Source organism: Nansenia antarctica, assembly GCF_963989245.1.
Source record: "Nansenia antarctica genome assembly, chromosome: 13".
Taxonomy (NCBI): domain Eukaryota; kingdom Metazoa; phylum Chordata; class Actinopteri; order Argentiniformes; family Microstomatidae; genus Nansenia; species Nansenia antarctica.
The window spans coordinates 13910343-13926651 of record NC_137683.1 but is presented as its reverse complement, the minus strand read 5'-3'; the positions used below and the strand labels follow the sequence as shown (position 1 = coordinate 13926651).

General features: G+C 42.8%; 1 protein-coding gene across 1 annotated transcript in view; it reads right to left on the bottom strand.

Annotated features, from left to right (window-relative positions):
* The window catches only part of pard3aa (par-3 family cell polarity regulator alpha, a), a gene marked incomplete at both ends in the record, with an annotated part of 345696 nt that overhangs the window by 143920 nt on the left and 185467 nt on the right, over positions 1–16309 (bottom strand). The window contains 2 exons of the mRNA XM_080544006.1: positions 12941–13111; positions 13743–13928. Of these exons, the coding sequence (XP_080400132.1) occupies positions 12941–13111; positions 13743–13928 (357 nt within the window). The remainder of the gene's footprint in view (positions 1–12940; positions 13112–13742; positions 13929–16309) is intronic.

The window sequence follows — 16309 nt, the reverse complement described above, 5'->3', positions numbered from 1 at the left end:
TAGAACCTTATAATTCTATCAGACTGGCCTATGAAGACAACTCTGAGTAAGACGCTATTTCACCTAAACATGAAACTAGGCTGAACCATCACTTTTTAAAGTGGTCAAGAGAGGGAAACGTGTTACATGAAAGTCTTCGGTGGACGCCTTGAGGGAGTTTTACTGTACTCTGCTGAGTAAGTAAAATGTTGGAAATATATTTATTTCAATAAATTAAATCAAACACTTGGGGAGTGAACCGAGGGACAGCAGCGATCAGAGACGCGTCCTCAGGCAGTAAGTCACACACCCTCTCATGAATAGAAATGAGCACATCCATACCAGATTGTAGGTGAAATACTGCATATTATAAATAGTATCATGTAAAAAGTTAAACTTTACAATAAGGGTGAGTAATAAGAAAAAATAAAGATATCTTCCTCAGCAGACTTGGAGAAAGTCTGGCTTGTGAAAGTAGCTGTGTGAAGCAAAGCTTGCTGTTCTGATTACTGCAATGCTTTGGCTCCAGACTGCTCTCACACCAAACAACAACAACGGGTTCATCTATCAGAAGAGGGAGAAGTACAGTTAAGATTGCCTGCACACACACACACACACACACAGTCGCATACACGGCACGCACCCGCACGCACGCACGCACGCACGCACGCACGCACGCACGCACGCACGCACGCACGCACGCACACACACACACACACACACACACACACACACACACACACACACACACACACATTGTAGCTACAAAAGTTTGGCACAGCAAAAAACTAACTTCTGAAATAATTGAGTCAAGAGTGCAATGCATATTTTATTAAGAAATAGACCACCCAAAAGCAGCAGGACAATATCCTCCCAAATGAGGTCATAGTGTTCTTGTTGCCTAATACTGTTGTACAGTCAACTATTCTCTCTATGATTACATTACAGTAATCAAACCATTCTTATGATGAAATATTCATTCTTGTGAAAATCATTCAAACTATGTAATGCTCCCTGTTGTTAGTGTTTTGTAGGCCATAGTGTTATGAATGACTGTGTATGCTTTCTGAGTGAACATTGTTGCCAGTGAACAAGCTTCTTTTGAGACATGTATGAAGTGTTTAGCCAAGATGCATGTTAGTAATGCAGACTGTATGAAGAGTTTTGACACTGTGACTTCAGTTTTGCGACATAGCAATCGTAAAAAAAACTGTAAGCTTCTTCTGGGAAGAAAGAGACAGATCTCCATTTTAAAAAAGAAAACCTGTCATTTAAATTGTTCAACTGACTCCCCAGCCCTCTGTCCCTAAAACACCCACACCAACAAACAGACACACACACTGACACACTCGCACATGCAGACACACACACACACACACATACTTGTTTATGCTACATTGTGGGACAATTATGACTAGGACCTCCCGTGTGGGGACACCCCTTTCTAGACACCGTACAGCACTGAGAAAAATCAGGCATGATCAGAAAAAATTCAGGAACCAGAATCTCACTTCAAATTAGCAATATTCAATACTTTTTTCAAGACATGACTTCTTCCACCCATGTGGGGAGTCTCAGGTTGCTATCTTTCTGGGGACACCATAACACACTTTCAGATATTACTATCTTTCTGGGGACACCATAACACACTTTCAGATATTACTATCTTTCCGGGGACACCATAACACACTTTCGGATGTTACCATCTTTCTGGGGACACCATAACACACTTTCAGATGTTACTATCTTTCTGGGGACACCATAACACACTTTCAGATGTTACCATCTTTCTGGGGACACCATAACACACTTTCAGATGTTACCATCTTTCTGGGGAACACCTTAACACACTTTCAGATGTTACCATCTTTCTGGGGAACACCTTAACACACTTTGGTTGAATCCCAAATGGAGCCCTTATCCAAGCCCTGAACCCTTGAAGACTTTGGGTGCGTTTGTTTAATCTCCCGGGAGCGCACTCGGGTTGACATAGTGAGTTATTGTCACTATGTTATTGTTGTTATTGTCACTATAATTGTATAGTTATTGTTAACTCGGGTTACAGCTTAGCATGTAACTCAGTACTCTAGTTAGCACTGATACAGCTTAGCATATAACTCAGTACAGTAGTTAGCACTGATACAGCTTAGCATGTAACTCAGTACTCTAGTTAGCACTGATACAGCTTAGCATATAACTCAGTACAGTAGTTAGCACTGATACAGCTTAGCATGTAACTCAGTACTCTAGTTAGCACTGATACAGCTTAGCATGTAACTCAATACTCTAGTTAGCACTGATACAGCTTAGCATGTAACTCAGTACTCTAGTTAGCACTGATACAGCTTAGCATGTAACTCAGTACTCTAGTTAGCACTGATACAGCTTAGCATGTAACTCAGTACTCTAGTTAGCACTGATACAGCTTAGCATGTAACTCAATACACTAGTTAGCACTGATACAGCTTAGCATGTAACTCAGTACTCTAGTTAGCACTGATACAGCTTAGCATGTAACTCAGTACTCTAGTTAGCACTGATACAGCTTAGCATGTAACTCAGTACTCTAGTTAGCACTGATACAGCTTAGCATGTAACTCAATACTCTCTAGCCCAATGTATCACCAAACAGCGCTCAATTTAGTCACTCACTATTCGCCTACCCCTCCCCCACACAGCACCTTCCACAGCTAGCAGCACACTCAGGCCTCAGCCGTTCATTTAACATTGCCGACCTCCTGAACTTTAAGGTTAAAATAAATACATACAATATCCTTTGTAAAAGTCAAACCCTGAAAAGTCATCAAACTGTGATGGAGCATATTAAGCCAGTAGCTTTTGGAAAATGGATGCATTTTGTGCATTCCTGGGCCTGCTAGTTAACTGAGAACCAATCACTATTCGCCTCCCCCTCCCCCACACAGCACCTTCCACAGACAGCAACACACAGGCCTCTGCTGTTCATTTAACATTGCCGACCTCCTGAACTTTAGGCTCACTTTTGGGACACTTCCTATGTAGCCAGGGGAACAGAAAAAGACACACACCATCAGTGGGATGCCAGCTTTCAGACAAAATTGTTTTCAAGTCTCTAGTCCATTGTATGGCCAAACAGGGTTTAACTTATTGGGGATAGGCCTCCATTGACATTACATTGCCGACCTCCTGAACTTTAGGCTCACTTTTGGGACACTTCCTATGTAGCCAGGTGAACAGAAAAAGACACACGCCATCAGTGGGATGCCAGCTTTCAGCCAAAAGTGATTTCAAGTCTCTAGCCCAATGTATCACCAAACAGCGCTCAATTTAGTTGTGCACTATGCAGACAGAGCACTGATTTGCACCCCTCCCCCACACAGTTAAGTTTCTGTTCTGCTGAAATCTGCCTCGCTCTGTTCAATTAACCTTCCTTCATGACCGGCTCACGGTGGGACCCGTGCCGTGCTGGCGCACTCATGTCCATAATCGAGAATTTCTCTTAGCTTCTCTCCCACCATGTCAGCCATGCAGAGAGCGATTTTTTTACTAAAATAAAATAACCAGAATGTTTATGATATGCTTTTTGTTAACTTTAGCACTGTGAGACTTGCAGTTGGAGTTCATATAATTGTAATCTCACCATATATGACAATACTCTTAAAAGGGTTAAAATAAATACATACAATATCCTTTGTAAAAGTCAAACCCTGAAAAGTCATCAAACTGTGATGGAGCATATTAAGCCAGTAGCTTTTGGAAAATGGATGCATTTTGTGCATTCCTGGGCCTGCTTGTTAACTGAGAACCAATCACTATTCGCCTACCCCTCCCCCACACAGCACCTTCCACAGATAGCAACACACAGGCCTCTGCTGTTCATTTAACATTGCCGACCTCCTGAACTTTAGGCTCACGTTTGGGACACTTCCTATGTAGCCAGGGGAACAGAAAAAGACACACACCATCAGTGGGATGCCAGCTTTCAGCCAAAAGTGATTTCAGGTCTCTAGCCCAATGTATCACCAAACAGCACTCAATTTAGTCACTCACTACCCCTCCCCACTCAGCCGTTTAACATTGGCGACCTCCTGAACTTTAGGCTCACTTTTGGGACACTTCCTATGTAGCCAGGGGAACAGAAAAAGACACACACCATCAGTGGGATGCCAGCTTTCAGCCAAAAGTGATTTCAGGTCTCTAGCCCAATGTATCACCAAACAGCACTCAATTATATGCTCAATATATTTTAACAGTGAAAAAACAGGAAATACAGATTTAAAAAAATAAATAAATAATCACAATAGTATGTTATTAGAATGATATAAACTTAAAATAAAATCAGTCTACTGTTAATAAAACTACTGCTGCAGATTTCTGTTGGTCTGTTTCTCAGACTGAATTGGTTCCATACTGCTTGGCCCTCTGAAAGGTCACAGCCAGGTCAGCTGCAGGTTGGGGCGGGGAGACATCAATTAACCACCTGCACCTCCAAACTTTCCCCAAAGCTACTGCTGCATTCAATGCACACGGGAATAACTGGTTTTCTGGAACAAGATGAATAATTATTATTCATAAATGTAGAACTGCTTAATCCCTTTATGTTTTGTAATTATTTAAAGATAAAACAACAGTTTTAAATGTTTTTATAATTTAAACCATTATATGGCTTGCATGATTGAGAATGTTGTCATTTTTAATACACAGTTTTGGTACACTACATTAACGCATTTACAGAACTCTCCTTAAAATTACAAATATAGTACTTATTACTAATACACTCAGGCCTCAGCCGTTCATTTAACATTGCCGACCTCCTGAACTTTAGGGACACTTCCTATGTAGCCAGGGGAACAGAAAAAGACACAGGCCATCAGTGGGATGCCAGCTTTCAGCCAAACGTGATTTCAAGTCTCTAGCCCAATGTATCACCAAACAGCGCTCAATTTAGTCACTCACTATTCGCCTCCCCCTCCCCCACACAGCACCTTCCACAGCTAGCAGCACACTCAGGCCTCAGCCGTTCATTTAACATTGCCGACCTCCTGAACTTTAGTCTCTAGCCCAATGTATCACCAAACAGCGCTCAATTATATGCTCAATATATTTTAACAGTGAAAAAACAGGAAATACAGATAAAAAAAAAAAGAAAATCACAATAGTATGTTATTAGAATGATATAAACTTAAAATAAAATCAGTCTACTGTTAATAAAACTACTGCTGCAGATTTTCTGTTGGTCTGTTTCTCAGACTGAATTGGTGCCATACTGCTTGGCCCTCTGAAAGGTCACAGCCAGGTCAGCTGCAGGTTGGGGTGGGGGAGGGGAGACATCACCAGAATACCTCTGTGTCATTGGCTGCTATAGGCATAAAAGGAGAGAAACTCATGGTGTGGCCCCCATCTTCCCCTGACCTCAACCCTATTGAGAACCTTTGGAGCATCCTCAAGCAAAAATATATATGAGGGTGGGAGGCAGTTCACATCAAAACAGCAGCTCTGGGAGGCTATTCTGGCATCCTGCAAAGAAATTCAAGCAGAAACTGTCCAAAAACTCACAAGTTCAATGGATGCAAGAATTGTGAAGGTGATATCAAAGAAGGGGTCCTATGTTAACATGTAACTTGACCTGTTACAGTTTTTCTCAGTCGCTTTGGTGCATTTCTCACATCACTATTAACATTTGCACAACAGTTAGTGCATTTCTCAGAACAATTAGTACAAACTGCAAAACCTAGGTGTTAACCTGCAAAAGCGTGTCACTTGCTCAAAATGGATAGTTCATTCCTCAAAAGCAAGTATTCATGTCAATGAAAGTGTCAGTGTCATCAAAATGAAAAGTCCTGACACCATTGTTTATGAACAAGATAGTCAAATGGCTTTGTCATGTTTTCATTATGACAGTTCACTCTAAGTGTTTTCCAATGCAAAAAGTCAGATCTTGGTGACACTACCTGAAAATGCTCAAGACAGTACTATACACTATTTGCACAGCCATTTGAAATCTACAGTGGGTTACACATTACTGTATTTAGTGAGGTAAATGAGTACAAGACGCTGAATAGTTATGTTTCACATTTTTACTGCATATGCTCTTTGCAATTCTAATTTGTTCACAGCATTGTGCAAAAGAAAAATACAAACTTGTTTACCACAAACATAAGAAACACCCTTTGGGTAGAGCTGTGCACAACTGTAAACAATATTGCAGTACATATTGGAACTGAATTGGAACATCCAACATACTGTAAATCATTCATTGACATCCAGACGTTCCTGTCTGTCTGGCCACATATTTTCATCGACATCACAGCGAATATCATCCCTGGTAATGCAGCGAGGAAAGTATCTCCCTGAGTGGCGAATCCACCCTCTGCTAGCAAGGCCATTTGGGTATGTGGATGCCGGTCATATACCTTCCACCTCCAGGCAGAGAAAAACTCCTCTATTGGATTCAGGAATGGCGAGTAGGGAGGGAGATATTCCACCAGCATCCTTTCATGTGCTTGCAAACCACTGTCTGACCAGATCTGAGTGGTGAAAACGCACATTATCCCATACAACAACATACTTGTTCAGATGGTCTCCATTTAGACCCCTCTCATTCTCAGGGATTATGTCCCTGTAAAGAGTGTCTAAAAAAGTCAGCAGATGTTGTGTTGTGTGGACCAAGACAGGGTATATGGGTGAGGACGCCGTTTTCTGAGACGGCTGCACACATTGTAATATTCCCTCCTCGTTGGCGTGGGACATCAATGGTTGCTCTCTGTCCAATGTGATTTCTGCCACGCCTTCTACCTTTTGCCAGATTAACGCCTCATCAACGTATATGAATGTGTGCAGCGGTTCCCTGGCCTCCAGCTCCAGTACACACTTTATCCCAGAATAGAGAGAGAGAGAAAAAAACTCATTTTGGACAACATATTGTACAGTATGAATTGTCATGTAAGTGTACTGCATGGCACTACACAAAGTAACCAGTTTACAGCACTGGACATTAGAGTATGCATAGAACACATAAATGTTTTACCTGTACATACTGGTGACGGATCTCCTTCACTCTGTCGCTGTTCCGTTCAAATGGCACATTGTACAATTGTTTCATGCGCATTTCATTTCTCCTGAGCAGTCAATTGTAGCGATTGAAACGGATTCAATATTCCCAAAGATATTGTCATCCTCTATAACAGCGCTTTGTATCTCTCTCAACCTTATGGCATTGTTTGCAATCACCATTGCACACATGGCTTCCTCTTGTTGTGGAGTAAAAAGGGGCCCTTTTCCACCTCTGCAAGGTTGTCTTGCCTTGTCTTGTCTATGTGGTGCAGAGTAAAATTACAGTAATGTACAGTAAACATGAGATATACGGCTTTAACCCATATTACTGTAGTGAACAATAACAGAGAGAAATTGTTCAATTTGGGAGACATTTTCAGGAAAAATGATAAAGAAATGTATACAATTTGCTTGACAGATTTTGACAACTTGTTCAACATTTTTGGATGTAATGACTCAAGCAATGAAATGAGGACTTAGTTTTATAGGGAATGACTATTAAGCATCCAAAAGTATAGTTCATTTTGACTGACATGACATAAGCAAATGATAATGTTATAAAACAGCAGAGAATTGTATGACAGCAATTGATGCATGTCCAAAAGCATTTGCAATTTGTTTGAAGGAATGAGAAACTGCTACTATGATGTGCACAAATGACTAAATGTTGTGGAGGTTGAACTAACAGTTATGAGAATTTCAATTCTGATCAGAGAAATGCACCAAAGCAATTGAGAAAAACTGTAAGATGTTTTTGTTTGAAATAGCTTTTGATTTCAGTAAATATGACCTCCTAATACGACCTCCTAACCCTAAATTCATCACAATTGTTTGTTCTTTACAACCTATAAAATGTTTTGAAACTCTGTTGTGCATAATAATTTGGAACAGTGCATTTTGAGTTTTTTATTAAAAAAAAAAATACTGTTATCATTGGGAGGTTTGTTCAATAACATTTGAATTATACTCTAACGGTTGATGACTTGAAAATTATACTGATTGTCATTTGCATCGACTATTTAGGAAAATCTGATAAAAATATAATTTGCATAATAATTTGGAACGAGGTGTATATTTAACCTTTTCGAGAGGGAACTGTGCTCAGTATAGTTTTAACAATAAAGGTCCCATATTATCTTATATCTTAATTCACTTCCTGGTAATTGCTATGTTGCAAATACCCTGCGTTATTAAAATATGGAGAAATATGAATTAGGAAATTATGGAAATACTGTAATAGGTACAGATTTTAAAAGCATGCCCCCATCAGAATCAGAATCAGAAAAGTGTATTGCCAAGTACGTTCACACATACAAGGAATTTGCTTTGTAAAACATGGAAAGGTAATAAAAACAAGTGCCATAACCTGTGCCCCACCCAAAAACCAGCCGCCACTGCTATTTACACCATGGAATTATAGTCACACACTTTCTAGTCACAATAATAAGACCAATGTTAACCAGCGTTCTCTGTCAGAACACTCAGCCAGTATATTTGCTAGCGTTTCACCCTGCAAAAACTCTCGCGTCGCGCGCACACACTCGTCTCGCGCGCACACTCGCGCACAATCTTGTATTATTCTCCAACGGCACAACGCGAAACGAAGTGTGCTCCGTCCCCACTAATTAGATCTTCAGCCAAACCTGCACACCTGTCTCCACCCCCAATCATGTGCTTGATGCAAAGTGCACGTGACAGACAGGCAGCTCATATGATTGGCTGCAGGAGTGTTAAATGTGTGTTAAAATTTCTGCCATTTCTGTGAAAAAAATAGTAAAAAATGGCGATTTCGCCACTAGGGGCGCACTCTAAACACTGATTAAGCACTCTTTTCAGACTTATGTAGCAGTGTGGGTCAAAATTTAAAACATAGAAATATTTGCACTAGACATATCAGCAACACTTTTTCTACCAAATTCAATGAAAATCGGTGTGGGGACCCGTTTTGGGTCCCCACACCGATTTCGAGTCCCCACACCGTGGTTGTGCTGTCAGACCTCAGTCCCCACATAGTAGTATACACAGGCACACACACACACACACACACACACACACACACACACACACACACACACACACACACACACACACACACACACCCACCCCAATACACACTATCCTGTTGTTGTGCCACTGCCAGTCTCAGACCTCAGCGATTTCTCACCAAACTACCTTGGAGGCAGCGGAAAATTACTCTCACAAGTTGAATTGCAGCACAGACTTTTACACAAGTATGAACTTGAGGTGAACAACAACATGTGCCACAAGTCACACGCTGAAAACAATCCCGGTAGTAAAAAGAACAAACACGTTACCTACGTTAAATACACGTTATGTATTTATTTACAATTCAAAGCTAAATGCATACCTTAGTTTAGACTCCTTTAACGGTTGGTTCAGGATATTTCTACTATTGTTAAGCTAGATACTCAGATGGTTCCTTACCTCGAAAGTAGTCTATGGGCCAGGAGAAAACGTTCATCTTTAATGCATGTTCGCAAGGACAAACAGACTGAAGCTCAGCTTCTACCCCAGGGCCATTCAGGCCCTGAACACAGCAAAGACCTAGGTTCTAGGCCCTGGACAATCTAGACAAATTGATGGCAGCTACTAGATTGAAATCAAGTGTAATACTGAAACACAAATGTGTACATTTCAAACCTGCAAACTGCGACACTTTAAATGAATGTGCAATAACACTATGTGCAATATGACAACCCTAGGGTACATAAGGTTCAGAGAATAGGAAATGTTAGAATAGGTATAGCATAGCATAGAGTACAGCACAGTGTTTTATTTGTATAGTATAGTATAGTGGATAGTGTACATAGCCTTTATTTATGTAAACCAGCTCCTTTCCCTTCTTGTTTTTTAGTTTTTTTTTCTAGCACCAGGGGAGCCCCCCCTCCCAAATGTCGTTGTTTGGTACCTGTACTATATCAATGACAATAAAGACCATTCATTCATTCATTCATTCATTCATTCATTCATGTTTTAGAGATGTTTAGACAGCCACTACTAACTTCATCTAACGTTAGCCACCGCTAACCGCTAACACAAATACAATGCGAGGGATGCAAAAAACAAACAAGATTAGGGGCAACAATCACCTCCTCTCTGACATGATTGGAAGTTACTTTGAGGTGATTTGGCCACAAATGAGCCCCGATCAGCGGATACAAGTTTATTCCTGGCCCATAGACTTCTTTCAAGGTAAGGAAACATCTGACATCATAGGTTGAAAGATCCTCAATCAACCGTAACCCTAACACTGTTTAATAAGACACATTTGATTGTTCAGTTGTCATAGCTAGCTAATAACAAGACATGGTAAACTATAAGACAACACATTCTTCCATGTCAGACAAATAAGTGTTGACAGTATCGTATCACTATTGAACAACCCTAACACTAACCCTGTGGAAGTGAAACACTGATAACATGTTCAGTCAATTAAGTCTGTTTTTATTTGGTTACATGAGAAAGAGCTGTTTGAAAGGGCGAAGAGAAGTACCAAAGAAATTATGAAAAACACGAGTACATTTTAAAGTACTGATAAAAATTAATTGAATTGAAATGACTTTTCTAGAATGTAATTGCTTGAACACGTGTGACACTATATTAATAGAATGCATATAGCTGGAGAAATTACTACATGTCTGAAGCATTGATTAAACTCTAATGCTTCAAACATAAATTGCAGTGACCAATCACACGACTGCACTATCTGGGTCAAAACTATACTTTCTCAGACATGTTCCTCGGTGGATGACAAAAAAATAATTATTCTAGAACGTTCTGATATGATGATGTTACGTACTGTCCGTCCATCCATACAATGTCTCCAAACATCTAGTTCAGGGACGTAGGTACTGTTGGCATCCCCTCTCACGACCATACCCTTGTCTGTAAGGCCCACGGCCACATTGACTAGCCCTTCATTCCAAGCTTGTCTTAAACCAAGGGCATTTAGTCCAGCTCCTCTAACTAAGACAGAGCATCCATGGGGGTTGACAATACCTACTCAACCACTTTACTCATCATTCAGATCGAATGTGCTTGTGTAGAGTATTGCTACACTCCCCTGCCCTCACCATGTAGGACGTAGGGATTTTGAGGTGGGGGATTGTTGTGTAGGCCACGTGTGTGTGTGTGTGTGTGTGTGTGTGCGTGAGCGTGCGTGCGTGCGTGCGTGCAACGTCCAAGGTCAAACGAAACAATGCTCCTTTGGACTGTTCGTCTAATGACCAAGACGGGCCAAGACACTCTTGTCTGAATACCAACACAATGCAGAATCCACTCCAGAAGTCTCTCTCTCTACCGGGTGGCCAGGACACAATACATCCACTAAACTCCCCTCTCTCAAATGCATTAGTGCGCGCAGCTTGGCTTTTCTCCTCGCAGACAATGATGGATCTTATTCATTTTAATGTCGCCCTGCCGCGTTCACTCCCACTTTGCTTTGTGACAGTGGCAACCGGCGTCCTCATGACATATCAGGCCTGCCTGGCGAGAGGGGGGGGGGTCGCCGTGAGGCAACCGGGGGGGTTGGGGGTGTTATTGTTTTTATTTGGTCTCCTTTTTCATTGGTATTAGTGCACCCTCTCCCTCTCCCCTTCCCCCTACACCCCCCTGCCATCTCTCTCTCTCTCTCTCTCTCTCTGTCTCTCTCTCTGTGGAGGAACCTCTCTCTGCCACACCTCTGGGCTACTACACCCCTGTGTCTGGGATTAAAGGGGGCGGGGGGAGGGGGGTGAGAGAGTGACTGGGTGGACTGATAGGAGTGACCTTGGGTCTGAGGCACTCCCAGGAGGGACATGTGTCCTATCCTACAGAGGGGTAGATAGGGTACCAGGGGGGGGTGAAGGGCAGGGCAGGTTCCAGGGTCATAGCATGGGGTCCACCACTGACACACCGCCACAGGACAGAGGTACCAATCAGCCCCACACCATCGCTAATCAAATCTGATCCGAGACCAGTGGCTGCAGGGGGACTAGGGGGGAGATTCCTATGTGTTTCCATGTTAGCAGGGAAATATCCCATATCTGTGAGTATGACATGCTCTCGCACACGCACACACACACGCACACGCACACACACACACACACACACACACACACACACACACACACACACACATATTCGGTATCCACTGAATACAACTAGCTCTCAACTCCGGCTTCCCACTATTGATTCATCTGGCCCATAGAAAAACCAACAACATCAGACATAAAAAAAATTGTTAGATGGCATGCATACGAGAAGATACCACACTATATCTGGAGAGGACATTCCAGTGGCTGAAATGCTTTGCGATCCTCTCACCTCTGCTATTACCAGATAACAACTCTACCCAGTCACGTTCGCTCTCTTATTCAATCAAACCTCTCTATCTGTTCATTGTGGTGGTCTCTCTCTGTCTGTCTGCCTATCATCACACCCTGAAGTAGCTCTCTCGTGATATCACCGTTCAGCACATTGTCAGCTCAAACACGGCCTGATCGGGGAAAAGCAGGGAAATATCACATATCAAAACGGGATGGTTTGAAGATTGGCAAGGTGGTACTACCCTCCTAATGGTCCCCCCCCTCCCTCCACCCTCCAGCTATCTCAAAGATCCAAACCATTAGAGGATAGACCGCCGACGGACGCCTATGGCAAGGTAAAAGTAATAAAGCTCTCGTTTATCATTCAAAGCAGCAGGGTACTCCATCCCCTCTGCCTCTCTCCATCACTCCTACTTGACTACAGCCAAGGCCTCGAGGAAGACAAGGACTGAAGTGGTGGAAACAAGATCCAAACGCCTCGAGTCAGAATACTTAAAAGCGAAGCTACAGAACGAAAGTCCAGACAATTAAACCAAGCATCTCATTATATCAGCCATTAGTCTCTAGCACTATTAGCATTATTCACCCCTCCCCTCTGTTACCTCGTTGCACTTGGTGACCCGCCTGGCCACGATGAGCTGGATCGTCCCTCGCTTGTTGCCTTCTGTGGACATGGATGTGCGCAGTGTCTCCATGGCCTCCTGGTTGGTATTCCCTAGCAACGACTCGCCGTTGACGGCGATCAGTTGGTCGTTCACCCACAGTCGTCCGTCCTGAGAGCAACACCAAGTAACGATACAAACCAATGAGGAACGGTATCTTTACCGTACTAATGCTTGGGGACATTAACAGTCATGTATTGGATATTTGAGAGTTCTAGCAAGAAGATGTCTCGTGGAATCATGGCCCATAACGGCTGTACCATATAAATATCATACGTAGCTACAGAGGTCAACAATGGACCTATCGCTAAGCCACGCCCCCTTTGAAAACTCAGACAAACAAACAGAGCTTCACTGACAGTGACTGACTGACAGTGACTGAATGACATTCAATGACTTACAATGGCGGGAGTTGGCGAATTTCTGATTTCTGATTTACCACAGCAAGTAATATACTTATTTTTTAAAAGATGACAAGAATATTTCGTCTAGAAGCTTTTCACCATCAGATATTAGCGAGTTGTTTGTCCGAGTTTTCTGCCTGTCGTGACTTTTGCTGTGATATGATTAGACAATTTCTATTTTGGGGCGTGGCTTAGCGATAGGTCCATTACATTTTACCCCCCACCCCAAAAAATTATAATAAAGTAACAAAAAACTATTATATTCATGATTGATTGAAGCCACAGAAAACAAAGGCAGAGGGAATAACGAACCGACCAATCGACGAGGAACTCCTTACCTTACAGGCCGCCCCTCCGTTAATGATGGACTTGACGAAGATACCCAGGTCGGCGTGGTTCTCCTTCGACCGGTTCCCCTTGACGCTGACCCCCAGACCGGCGGAGCCCGAGTCGTTCAGAGGGATTTCGAAGGTCAGGAACTCCCTGGTACCGTCCGGGGTCAACACCAAGTCATCCTCCTCCGTCTTTTGACAAAGGACACAGAGGACATACAAGACAAGAGAACAAGATGAGAGAGTGGGAGAACAAAGGGATGGAACACGATAAGTAGAATAGAAGAGAGAGAGAGAGAGAGGAGAGCGGAGCACGTCACGTCAGCATGCTGTCATTGTCACTTTCTCTCACTGTCTGCCAGACTTCTGCTAATTGATGTTCACAGTCTCTAAGCTGACCGTGTGTCTGAGAAGCAGGGACGAGGATTCACTTTGAAAAACACCGGGTAGCAATGTTATGCTCAAACACAAACAGTGTTTCCCTCTTTGTTGTCTAAACAAATGCATCTTTGAGAAATATGATTTGTGACACGTGTTTGAAACCCCACCAGCAGTCAAGGCTCAGTTTGTTTTTTTCCGGTGGATCCTTTGTTGGAGACCGTTTGTAGTAGACAGAAGAGGTTACAATTCGTGTTTGTGTCAGGGTTGCATACATTACTTGGGGTGTGAAACCTGATTACCCCCCCCCCCCACCGCGCGCGCACGCGAGCGAGACTGGAACACATTCCATCAAACGGATGTCAAAATTCCAATCTATTGGGGTTGAAAAAAGGATGTGTACTGTCGAAAATCACAAAGGCTTTGCTATTTGCTTTTATTTCCTTTCAGATTAGTAAAGATAAGAGGAGAGGTGGGACAAAACGCTAGTGACATACAAATGTAATGTTGTTTCTGTGTGCATGACAGAGTATGCTTATTTTGTGAGGGACAGGAGAGCATGGCCTGAATAAGAACAAGATTCCACTGTGTAACAGGATCTCTCATGCATCCTAATCAGCAATGCTTATATTTATGATTGTTGATTATTTATTCATAAATACAAAAAAATACATTCAAACCAAGATAATAGAGTGTCAATATTTTGGACGGATATACAGCGATGAGCATGCGATGCATGTTCTGTGTGCCGAGGTTGCTGTGAGAGATCGCCATGGCAGCCATAGGAACTAATACAGTCAGCAGGATCTAACTACCACTGGAAGACCTCTATAACACTGGTGAGAGTATGCACAGGCACACACACGCATGCATGCACACATGTATGCACACGCGCACGCACGAACACGCACTCGCACGCGCACGCACATACACGCGCGCGCACACACACACACACACACACACACACACACACACACACACACACACACACACACACACACACACACACACACACAGCCAGGTGTCTGCCCTTCACAACTGCTGAGTGAGAGAGAAGGTTTTTCAGGGGCTGAAGAGTTATTAGGATGCAGCGGTGCGTTCAGGTGGAGGCTTTTTCAGCACCTCAAACTGAGCCCCTATTCCCCAGCCTCTCCTCCTCTGCTCCTCACAATACCTCTCTCTCTACACCACCAGGCCTTCGCCATCACCGGGCCCTCAGTCAATACACAGCGGAATCTCTCTAATCACAGTGCATTTCAACAGATCTCCCACCTTTACATACAAAGGAGGCTCACGCCAGAGAAAGAACCATTCATACAGTCAGGCCTATCCTACAGTCAGATGACAGGGGGAACAGATAATAGAAACCCCTCTACCAAGAGAAATGTGTTATTTGTCACTGACTAATGTTCCTCAGGTGCTAATACAATGTGCCACTAGTGTGTGTTCTCCTAGTCTGGTTCAAGCATAATCACTGCAATCAAGTGCCAACGTGCCCATGGTAACAAACAAAACAAAATAAAAACGGCGCTTCCAAAAACACCCAGAATAGCTCTCAGGTAAATTACCATGTGTGTCACCGGGAGATACATCTTTATTATTAATGAAGGGAGTTTTATTTTATTTTAAAAATGCTAAATATGAGTTACTATGTCTGTGGAGAAGCTTTTAGCACAGCTGTTGAGGACTATGATATATCGGATGCACAAATTCAATTGGTCACCATTGGCCCGAACCACTTTTTGTGTTCTCTGCAAAATGACAATAAAATAGTCACACTCTCAAGTTGTTGCTGTTGTTGTGCGAAGGCTAAGGGAGTGAATAAGAGAGGAAGGAAAACATTTCCAGGAGACAGGAGCAAGTGCTGTTGGCCAACTCTGAGCTTGTCAAACAGGCTGAAACACCGAGCAAGATCAACTTGGCTAAGGCAGTTCTGAACTGAAACACGTTAAGCCAAGGTAGCTCTAATACTAGGCTCGCATAGCTATACCAACAGATCGCCTCTTTTGGGGGTTCAGAGAATTTTGGATTCAGTGTTTTAGCTTGGATTGAACTGGATGGAGTGATGGGAGACTGAGCTTGCAATTTCATTGGATACTATATTCCAAGACCCCTCCCCCCCGCATGGCCGTGGACTGGTAGCTTGTTGTTTATGTGCGTCATTCTTTCTGACTGGGCAGCAACATGTTGGCAGA